General features: G+C 42.0%; 1 protein-coding gene across 3 annotated transcripts in view; it reads left to right on the forward strand.

Moving 5' to 3' along the window:
* Nucleotides 1-11,614, forward strand: part of ccdc87 (coiled-coil domain containing 87) — a 115,986-nt gene that overhangs the window by 59,054 nt on the left and 45,318 nt on the right. For all 3 annotated transcript variants that reach the window (XM_043713618.1, XM_043713619.1, XM_043713620.1), the window contains 2 exons: nucleotides 5,375-5,475; nucleotides 9,077-9,192. In XM_043713618.1, coding sequence (XP_043569553.1) covers nucleotides 5,375-5,475; nucleotides 9,077-9,192 — 217 coding nt within the window. The remainder of the gene's footprint in view (nucleotides 1-5,374; nucleotides 5,476-9,076; nucleotides 9,193-11,614) is intronic.

Below are 11,614 nucleotides of genomic sequence, written 5' to 3' on the forward strand. Positions count from 1 at the left end.
AGAGTATTGAGTACAGGAGTTGGGAGGTCACGTTGTGGCTGTACAGGACATTGGTTAAGCCACAGTTGGAATATTGCGTGCAATTCTGGTCTCCTTCCTATCGGAAAGATGTTGTGAAACTTGAATGTGTTCAGAAAAGATTTACAAGGATGTTGCTAGGGTTGGAGGATTTGAACTATAGGGAGAGGCTGAACAGGCTGGGGCTGGTTTCCCTGGAGCGTCGGAGGCTGAGGGGTGAGCTTATAGAGGTTTACAAAATTATGAGGGGCATGGATAGGGCAAATAGGCAAAGTCTTTTCCCTGGGGTCGGGGAGTCCAGAACTAGAGGGTATAGGTTTAGGGTGAGAGGGGAAAGATATAAAAGACACCTAAGGGGCAACTTTTTCACGCAGAGGGTGGTACGTGTATGGAATGAGCTGACAGAGGAAGTGGTGGAGGCTGGTACAAATGTTGCAATTGGATATGTATATGAATAGGAAGGGTTTGGAGGGATATGGGCTGGGTGCTGGCAGGTGGGACTAGATTGGGTTGGGATATCTGGTCGGCATGGACGAGTTGGACTGGGGTCTGTTTCCATGCTGTACATCTCTATGACTCTATGACTTCTGGAGCGGATAGGACTTGAACCTTTTCAAATGCAGGATGCTCTGATTGCAGATGACTTCAACTATGGTGAAAGTGCTTAATTAATGCAATTAACTTTTGAAGGGCTTCATCATTTACAAGAAGTAAATGCTTAGACAGATTTTTCAAAAGACGCCACTGCATGTTATTGTAGCCGTTTTCCATGTGTACTGCATATTCACATATTGCATGAATAAGGAAAGCAATGTAGGTTGAACTTGTCACAGTGAGTCATGGGTTCATATCAGTAATCACAGACCCCACGCCAAATCTCTTTTGTTTCTAGTTCGCCCTGTTGAGTCCATCAGTACTGAATCTCTGCAAGTTACCACTTTGACTTACCTCCAGCTCTGAACATTACCCCCTGAGTTCCAGCCCTACAGTTTAATCAGACCAACCATAATGCTAATCATCTCTCCTCACAGCTCACCCTCATTCGTGGAGTCTAGTTTAAATCTTCACAATTATTGTCCCATCTGTATCTTGGGATGCTGCTTCCATTAGATTAGATTACATTACATTACAGTGTGGAAACAGGCCCTTCGGCCCAACAAGTCCACACCGACCCGCCGAAGCGAAACCCACCCATACCCCTACATTTACCCCTTACCTAACACTACGGGCAATTTAGTATGGCCAATTCACCTGACCCTGCACATCGTTGGACTGTGGGAGGAAACCGGAGCACCCGGAGGAAACCCACGCAGACACGGGGAGAACGTGCAAACTCCACACAGTCAGTCGCCTAAGGCGGGAAATGAACCCTGGTCTCTGGCGCTGTGAGGCAGCAGTGCTAACCACTGTGCCACCGTGCCGCCCACAATTCACAGAATTCAGTTTTCCCACTTCTCTATCTCAGCAGTGGCCCTAATAACTTCCCTTGACTTTTGTTGGACAGACCCTCAGGACTGATGATTGCTTGCTCACCTCACTGACTTGCACAGACAGCCCCAAATGATAACTGCCAGATCTCTGACTGGCCTGTGCTGAACTCTCCAGACTGTTTAAACCAGACCTGCAGGATTCATTGAGGTGCACTCCCTGGACTGTAGTGATACAGACCCCTGAAGCTGACCGCCACAAGTGATGCCCATGAACAGATTGTGGATGAAACCCTTGACTTCCCATTTGAAGGACTGTTTATCTTAGATTTTATGATCCAGCCATTTGGTTGATACGCATGCAATACGTTTGCTATGTGCAGTGCTGGCACATGACACCATTATGAGATTGACATAGCACATTGCTGTATAGCAGCATGTTATTCCCTTTGACTAACCATGACAAGTTGCCTGACTTAAACAGCAAGGCAAGACAGAAGTAGTGAATCTTTAAGTTCTGGCTGAGGTGATAAAGCACAAAAAGGCAAGGCAAGTCTGGGATGTTGTGCACATTCACAAAGAGCAAAATTATTGAATGCTGAGAGAGTAAGTGAGGAACCCTGAGATACTACCTGATCCAATCCATAGATGGGTTTCTGTCCTTGTGGCATGATAGTTGCCACAAGGACTAGCTCAAAGGTAGAAGACAGACGGTGGTGGTAGAGGTTTTCAGACTGGAGGCCTGTGATCAGCGATGTGCCACAATGCTTGGTGCTGGGTCCACTGCTTTTCGTCATTTATGTAAATGATTTGTATGTGAACATAGGATGTATGGTTACTAAGTTTTCAGATAATACCAAGATTGGAGGTGTAATGGACAGCCAAGAAGATTACCTCAGAGTACAACGGGACCTTGATCAGATGGGCCAATTTCATCAAGGCTTAGCAGGTGGAGTTTAATTTAGATAAATGTGTGGTGCTGCATTTTGGAAAGGCAAATTAAGACAAGACTTATACACTTAATGTCAAGATTGGAGTGGTGATGGAAACTCACAGAAGGTCAGGCAGCATCAGGAAGAGCTTCTGCCCGAAATGTCGATTTTCCTGCTCCTTGGGTGCTGCCTGACCTGCTGTGCTTTTCCAGCACCATTGTAATCTTGACTCTAATCTCTAGCATCTGCAGTCCTCACTTTCTCTTGATACACTTAATGGTAAGGCCCTGGGGAGAGTTGCTGAACAAAGAGACCTTGGAGTGTAGGTTCATACTTCCTTGAATGTGGAAACCCAAGTAGACAGGATAGTGAAGAAGGCATTTGGTATGGTTGCCTTTATTGGTCAGTGCATTGATTATAGGAGTTGGGAGGTCATGTTGCGGCTGTACAGGACATTGGTTCGGCCAGTTTTGGAATACTGCGTTCAATTCTGGTCTCCCTGCTTTCGGAAGGATGTTGTGAAACGCGAAAGTGTTCAGAAAAGATTTGCAAGTTGTTGCCAAGTTTTGTGTGTTTAAACTATGGGGACAGGCTGAAAAGGCTGGGGCTGTTTTCCCTAGAGCATTGGAGGCTGAAGTTTTTTAAATCATGAGGGGCATGGATAGGGTGAATAGCTAAGGTGTTTTCCCCAGGGTGGGGAGTCCAAAACTAGAGGGCATAGATTTAAGGTGAGAGGGGAAAGATTTAAAAGGGACCTATCGGGCAATCTTTTCACACACAGGATGGTGCACCAATAGAATGAGCTGCCAGAAGAAGTGGTGGAGACTGGTACAATTACAGCATGTAAAAGGCATCTGGATGGGGATATGAATAGGAAGGGTTTAGAGGGATTTGAGCCAAAAGCTGGCAAATGGAACTAGATTAATTTAGGATATCTGGTCAGCATAGTGGAGTTGGATCGATGGGCCTGTTTCCGTGCTGTAGAGCTCCATGACTCTATGACTCTAAAAGAGGCAAGATTAACTAATAATGAGATGTTAATTCATGTAATTAGGCCTCTTGCGTCTCATGAGCAAGGATCTCATTTTGGTTGGAAAATGTGACTTTCTGCTTTAAATGTCAGGAAGTTCCTCACTCTAATCTCTCATGATGCTAATCTCTCACGATTCTAATTTCTCATGATTCTAATTTCTTTGCAAACCTTTTTGTTAATGCCTACATTATTCAGAGCTGGAAGATTTGTCCCTGGTCAGCAATACTAATGTATGAATCGAATTTTAAACTGCACCTATTGTGGTGGGATTTGAACTCAAATCCCAAGATCCTCCACCACTACCTCGGAATTGCTCCCTCCCCTGTTGCATCTTTGACATATTTCTTGCACAACAGATTTTCTTCGCCAGCCACTCCCAGCACTAGGAGAAAGTGAGAAAGGAGAACCTGGAGATCAGAACCAAAAAGTGTGCCGCTGGAAAAGCAGAGCAGGTCAGGCAGCATCCGAGGAGTAGGAGAATCAACGTTTCGGGCATAAGGCCTTCATCAGGAACATTCTCCTGCTCCTCAAATGCTGCCAGACCTGCTGTGCTTTATCAGCGCTACAGTTTTCGAGTCCCAGCACTAGCTCCAATTAAAATATATCTTCCCTTTAGGCGGTGTAGACTGGTTTGAAGTAGTACAGGTTAGATTAAACTTGTGCTAACTGCTCATGATTTTGAGCCCCCTTCTCAGACATGCAGCCACTCTACAGGTTGTTTCATACTGCCTGCTTACTGCAATCATGTGAATAAGCAGACAGTGCAGTTTGCTTTCTACCTGCATCAGAAGCAATGAACACAGTTCAGTTGCACATTATGAGCGCCCCGCCCATTTTTGGATCATTTTGAATTTTATTGGACATCTTTCTTTCGACATCTTCCACAGTGCAGCACTCACTCAATTTGTGAAAATCCTTTCATGCCATGTGGGTGTCGCTGGTTGAGCCAGCATTTATTGTCCATCTCCAATTGCCCTGTAGAAGCTGGTGATGAGTTTCCTTTTTGAATTATTGCAGTCCTTGGGGTTTTGAAATATCTACATAACCTTTAGGAAGGGATTTTAACCCCATGTCAGTTAAGAAACAGCACTTCAGGCTAAAGTCAGGGTGATATATGGCTTGGAAGGGAACTTGATGTTCTCAGTAATTCTGTACAGTCAGTTCTTCTATAACGTGATGGTTGCGTTCTTGTGCAACTCCGCATTATAAAAAAAATTGCGCTTTAGAAACAGCACGTAAAGTGTTGGCGATGTAATCGCATTACAGCCAACACACGTTTTAAAAGGTTGCGATTTAGAAACAACGTCCCCAATTTGTAAATCGTGTTACAGTGAATTCATGTTAACAAAATGCATGTTATAGCAGAACAACCAGTACTGTACTCCATTGTGCTCCACTCAGTACTGCACAATATCTGTTATATTCAAAATAAATTTGATTGCCTTTTTTATAAGTGTACAACTCATGGCTCATTCTAATGAAAAGTTATTTGTGCAATACATGCAATCTTGTTGACATTCATTATAAACCTGATGTGGAGGTGCCAGTGTTGGACTGGGGTAGACAAAGTCAGAAGTCACACAACACCCAGTTAATTACAAGCTTTTAGAGCACTGCTCCTTCACCACCTGGTGTGACGTCTGATTTCATTATAGATTATCAGTGATGTACTTCTAAAAATCTTTCTACTTCATGTCTAATAACAGTACTGAAACTTTCTAAAGCATAATAAGGGCAGTGATTAGATTTTTATGCAATTTTGACTCTACTTAAATTAATACAGTCAAAATGGATTTATGTCCATTCTACATGTTTACATTCTTAGAGCTGTACAAATTTTCGATATTGACTATTCTCTAGTCTCCATCAGAACCATTTAGTCACCTAAGAAAGGAAACAAAACAATGAAATGTATGTCAACAGCTAGAATATAATAGAATTAATCTTATCTTTTGTTTCTGCAGGGCACAGACTACTTAAGAGTTGCCTTTCATTTATATGACAGTGAGGACGAAGGAGATGAGGCAATAAAATTACTTATTGCTCAAGAAACAGAATTGAAACAGTAAATAGCTTCTGTTTGGAATTTGTTTCATAGATGTAGAATATTTTAAATTAGAATTAACTATCATTGTTTATAAATACTGATCAAACCAGGCTAGATTGTACAGTCAAAAACAAAACAGCGATACACAGCTTTGAACTTGAAGAAACAAACCTAAAAATGTAGCAATCTCTTTTGTACAGATTATCCCTTTCCCAACCTCACTTTAAACCTGACATGAGTTTATGCCATTACATAGTGTGCAGCAGCTGTAATATCGAAAATAATGTCACAAAGTGAGGTCATGGCATTGGGGCCATGCCACTGTCTAATAATACAGAGGCTGAGGCAAAAACTGTGAGGCCACGGCAGATGGTGAAATTTGAATTCAATTTATAAGTCTGGAATGGTGACCACAAAATCATGCAGGATTCCATCAGCATCATTAATACCCTTTAGGGACAGAGGTCTTACATGGTCCATCATCCCTGCTATGGCTACATATGACTCCAGACCCACAGCAATGTGGATCTCTAAATAAACAATAACTGAATATAACCCATTATGTGTAAGAGAAGAAATGAAACATTTCTCTCCACTGCACTGGAAATGACATGAACAAACCCAGCCATGTTAAACCTGTTAAGTTCTCCTTACTAACATGTAGAGGCTTGTGCCAGTTTGGGAAAACTGTCAAACAGACCAGTGAGGCAACAGCTTGACATAATCAGACACACAGAAGTATATATTATAGAGCATGCTGCAGATACACCATCGCCATTCCTGTATCATACTGGCAGGGTAAATCCTTCAGAGGTGGGGGCACAGTGATATATGGATAGAAGGGAGTTGCCATTGATACCATACTATCTAATGGCATCAAGTTAAATGTGGACAAAGAAATCTGTTGATTACCACCTACCACCCATTTCTTAACATTCTGTTGATGAATCAATCTCCTTCATGTTGAACACCAATAGAAGGAATGTTGAGGGAGCTGAAGAATGTCCTCTGGGTGGGGGACTTCACTGTCAATATATTGCCTAGAGTGCCTCATCACCATACTGCTGACAAAGCTGGACACGTCACTAAGAACATGGGTTGCTCGACTGGATCTGCGATAGGTGGTGAGGGAAAAGCCTACTTGACCTTGTCCTCGCTAATGTATCTGTTATATTTGCATCTGCCCATGACAATATTAGTAGGATTTACCACTACACAATTCTTGTGGAGGCAACATGTGGTCTTCACATTAAGGATACTCTCCATTATGAAGTGTGCTTATTTTGCACTCATCAAATTAGGAACGTGATGGACAATTAAACAATTAACATGAAGATCAGGTCCCACAGATTACCATTCTCAATAATTGTAGAGCCCAGCACATCAGTGCAAAAGATGAGGCTGAGGTTTGCAAGCAGCTTTTTGGCCAACTCCTGATGTCAGTCTTTAGCCAGTTCAATTCACTCCATGTGATATCAAGGAACAGCCGATGACACTGAATATTGCAAAAGTGAAGAACCCTTGCAAATTCCAGCAACTGTACTAAAGATTAGTGCTCAAGCCCCTAGCAAAGCTGATCAGTACAGCTATAATGTTGATGTCTACCTAATAATATAGAAGATTGCTCACGAAAGGCCTGTCCACAAAAAAAAAGTAAATCCAACCAAATTAATTAGTTGTATAGTTGGTTGACTTTTGATTGATGGCAGGTGCATTAACACTACTATAAAGCAGTATTTGGTTAGGAATACCTTACAAACTAACACTCAGTTTGGGTTCCAGCAGGGCCACTCATATCCTGAACTTACTGCAGCTTTAATCTAAGCACAAACAAAAACACTGAACACCAGAGTTAAGATAAGATTGACTTTCTTTAATGCTAAAGCAGCTTTTGATGAAGTAAGGCACAAGGGAACCCTTGGGAAATTGGTGTTAGTGCATATTAGGATGAAGCTATTCTAACACAATGGAGCAAGGTTTTGGTTGTTAGAAGTCAATCATCCCAATCTCAAGACATCACAGAAGGTCCTCGGAATAGTATCTTGGGCCCAATCTTCTCAAATGGCTTCATTCGTGGCCTTCCATTCATAAGAAGTTCAGAAATGGAGCTATTCACTATGATTGCATAGCTTTCAGCACTATTTGCTGCTTCTTGGATATTGATACTTAAGCAGCCTATATGCATATTTAGCAAGATCTGGTCAGCATCCAGGCTTGTACTAATAGTAGCAATTAATATCTGCATCACACAAATGCCAGGAAATAACCATCTTCAAATTGAGAGAATCTGACGATTTCCCCTTGGCATTACATTACATCATTATTATGAACCCCACTATCAACATTGTGGATGATATCATTGACCAGAAACAACTGGACCAGCCATTTGAATACTGTGACTACGAGAGCCAGGCAGAGGTTGTGAGTAACTCCTTTCCTGATTTCCCAGTGCCTGTCCACCATTGAAAGGCATAGGCCAGGCATGTTTTCGGAATACTCACCACTTGCTTCAATCCCATCCACCACTATCAACACTGATAGTGGAGATGTATGCACTGACATGTAATGCATACATCCCCAAGATGCAGTCCAGCAACTCACTTAGATTCCTTAAACAGCATTTCAAACTACTACCTAGAAGGACAAGGGCAGCTGTTACATGGGAACATCACCACCCACAAATTCTCTCAAGCCATCCAACATCTTGACTTGAAACTATTTTGCCAATATTTCACTGTTGGCAGATCAAAACTTAGATACTTCCTAATTGCACTGTCGGTATACCTAGACCCCAAGGACTGTGGTGATTCAAGAAAGCAGTCATTATTACCTTCTTGAGGGTGGACCATAAATGCTGGCTGTGCTAGCAACTCCCATGTCCCCATGAATGAATATAAAAAGGCTGAATATTGAAACATTCTCACAAATAACAAATCAGTAAATAATTTCATATTTTAGTTTAAATTTTCTTGCAACAAAATAAATAATTATAATTGGATTTAGTTGAATAATTAGATTTAGTTCTGATTTTTATCATAATGGAGAAAGTTGACACTACATAATTATAAAATGTGGACAGTTGAGAGTGAATGCAGTAATACTGAACTTGGTACACTTAAAATCCCAGATACACCTGAGCTTTTTAAAGGTTTTTACAGCAAGATTAACATAATAAAAAATGCAAGATTTCATGAATTCCCTGATCACTTTCATTTTTTCTGTGGGAGATCATCATTACACTCTCCTTAGGAGAATAGAATGACTGACAGTAACTGGTGATTGTATTTTTATTCATGAATGAGATGTGAGCATTACTGGCTGCACTAACGTTTATAGTCCATCCCTAGCTGCCCTTGAGAGGGTGGCGGTGAGTTACGTTCTTCAACTGCTTCAGGCTATGTGCTGTAGGTTGTTCCACAGTGCTGTTAGGGAGTGAATGCTGTTATTCTGTCCATGTGCACAGTGCTGACATTGCTGTCTTTTTCAGAGTTGTAATGCTAGTGACTGCTGACATGTTTGCCGTCAATGTCACTCCAACATCTGGGCTGTTATGGGTTCTATTTTTAATCATTATTGTGGATCTAAGAATCTAATTTATCTTTTTCCTTTCCTATAACAGGAGACAAGAAATGGAAATTGCAGAAATTCGCCAACAAAAGGAGGAATTTGTTGCTGGATCATGGAATATTAACTCTGTAATGCTTGGTGGCCTCGGAAAGGAACCACAATCACAAGGTAGCATTTTTGTTTCCAGTAAACCTTTTTTTTATTGTAGCCTATCTTATACAAAGAGAGCTACCTAAAATAGCTTTATAAGTGACAACCTAGTATGTTTGAGCATGGTTGACAAAGAATGTTGCATGTTCCCATTGACAAGAACCATGTGAACATTGGGCTGGGATTGCATTAAGAAAAGCTAGTGGAATAGGATATCTAGCCAGAGGAAGTGATTGTATACTTGATCTAGTCCAGGGGATTCAGGAGCTGACTCCACAGTCTCAAGCCTCCAGAGGAAGACTAATGAGTATTGACCAGAAAATGTTGGTTTGCTTCGCAATCTGCATCATGGCTCAGAGCCAACAGCTGATGGGGCTCGATAGACCATCGAACGTGGATCGTATAGTGCTATTTGGTCTTGGTGCTTGTTTTTGTGGTTAAATAAGAATATCGCCCAGATACAGAATCTTCCTAGGCCCAGAGCAAAATGGGATATTGTGAGAAATTTGGAAGAATTGCATGATAAAATGAGTGAGAACTTTATCGCATAGAGAGCAGCAAGTCACATTTTCCAACTAAATTCCAGATGTTGAGATGAGATTCTTGTAAGCAAACAGTGAGAGATGCATTAACAGAGTTTATCACTCATTATCAGCTTCATTATTAGTTAATCTCACCTCATTAACCTATATTACCACCTGCTGGTTAAAAGCTAGTTGCTAATAATTCCCAACATGAGAGCCAGAATGAGTACCTGTGACTCCAGCTAACCATTTCTCCTCCACTTCTCCATCTTGAGCACCCAATACTAACATCTCATGGTATGCTGTATGGTCAATAGGCATCAGGCACTTGCCAGCCTCTTTTCATCATGATGGTATATATCATTTATAGTACACTTATGTAATGCTATATTGGCACCTATCATTAGAATGCTACTGCAAGGACATTTTGCAAACAGGAACAGGCACCCAGCCCATGAGTTGGACCAGACTGCATCTCAAACTCCAAACTTCAGTGGCTACCTGAATGCTCACACCATCTCTACCTCACCTTCTAGTACTTTGCTCCCTTGACCACATTTTAAAGGCCCACAGTATTTCAATCTTACCTTACAGTTTAGCGCAGACCCAAGACCAGGCAGCTTGTCAGCAGTCATTAGTCACATGGCTGGACTTATTGCTACATCGTACAATGCAGGTATCATTGCCTGCATCATGTGATGGCTATGTATATGGCAAACACACTGCATATGCTGCAAACTAATGACCCGTTCTCAAAGTCAGTAGATTGGTCAAGATCAGGTGTCTCTACAGTCTGGGGTCTGGGCCCCAGTCAGCTATGTGGGACTGGTACAATCAGCAGGAGAGTTCACAGAAGAATCATAGAATCACCATAGTGCAGAGAGAGGCCATTTGGCTCATTGAGTCTGCGCTGAACCTCCAAAGAGAATCCCACCCAGACCAACTCCCCAACCTATCCCCGTAAGCCCTCATTTACCTAGTCTGCACATCCCTGGACACTACAGGACAATTTCCCATGGACAATCCACCTAGTTGGCTCATCTTTTGCTGTGGGGGAAATCTGCCAAAAACCCACATAAACACTCGGAGAATGTGCAAGCTCCATAGGGAGAGTCATCCAAGGCTGGAATTGAACCCTAGGGCTGTGAGGCAACAGTGTTAACCACTGTGCTGACCTTTGTGGGAAGATAGTTAGATGTAAAGTCAAGGGTCTTGTCACTCATCATTCAGGGCTGTTTGGCTAAGTCTCTCAGTAGAATGGATCATGGTCAGTCCTAGATCCATTCATTAAAAATCAAGAAGGTTTATCAGGGGCTGTTGCTGTGGGAGGGAGGCTAAAGTATTTAATCACTTTGACTTGAATGATATTGCTGGAATACAGAAAGGATTACAATACTGAAGGGGCCAATTCAATATGTAAAGTTGGGGGGGGGGAGAAACAATAGAGCATGGGACGGAACCGGGTTATGCAAGAGGCACGGTCATTGATGGTGAGCAAGACTCCTGGCTTCCACAAGAAGACAGTGCAGGGAGGGAGCATTAAGTTCAAGTGATGTGAGGCCTCGAAAGGGCAACAGCATCACACAAATACCCATACACTGAAGATAAAATACACAGTGAGCGTTACACACTTTGTGACCCTTTGGCATTAGCCAACTGTGTGCATTGAAAATCTTTGGTCTAAGAAATTCTGATCATATCATGCAAAATAACAGGTAATTATACTTATGCATGTCATAGAGTCATAAAGTCAGAGTTCTACAGCACAGAGACAGGCCTTTGGCCCAAACTGGTCTATGCTGATGAAAATGTTCGTCCACACTAACCCCATTTCCCTGCACTTGGCCCATATCCTTCTAATCCTTTCTTATCTATGTATTTGTCGAAATGCGTTTTTGTTAATAAGACCATAAGAC

The sequence above is a fragment of the Chiloscyllium plagiosum genome, chromosome 23, assembly GCF_004010195.1.
Source record: "Chiloscyllium plagiosum isolate BGI_BamShark_2017 chromosome 23, ASM401019v2, whole genome shotgun sequence".
NCBI lineage: Eukaryota > Metazoa > Chordata > Chondrichthyes > Orectolobiformes > Hemiscylliidae > Chiloscyllium > Chiloscyllium plagiosum.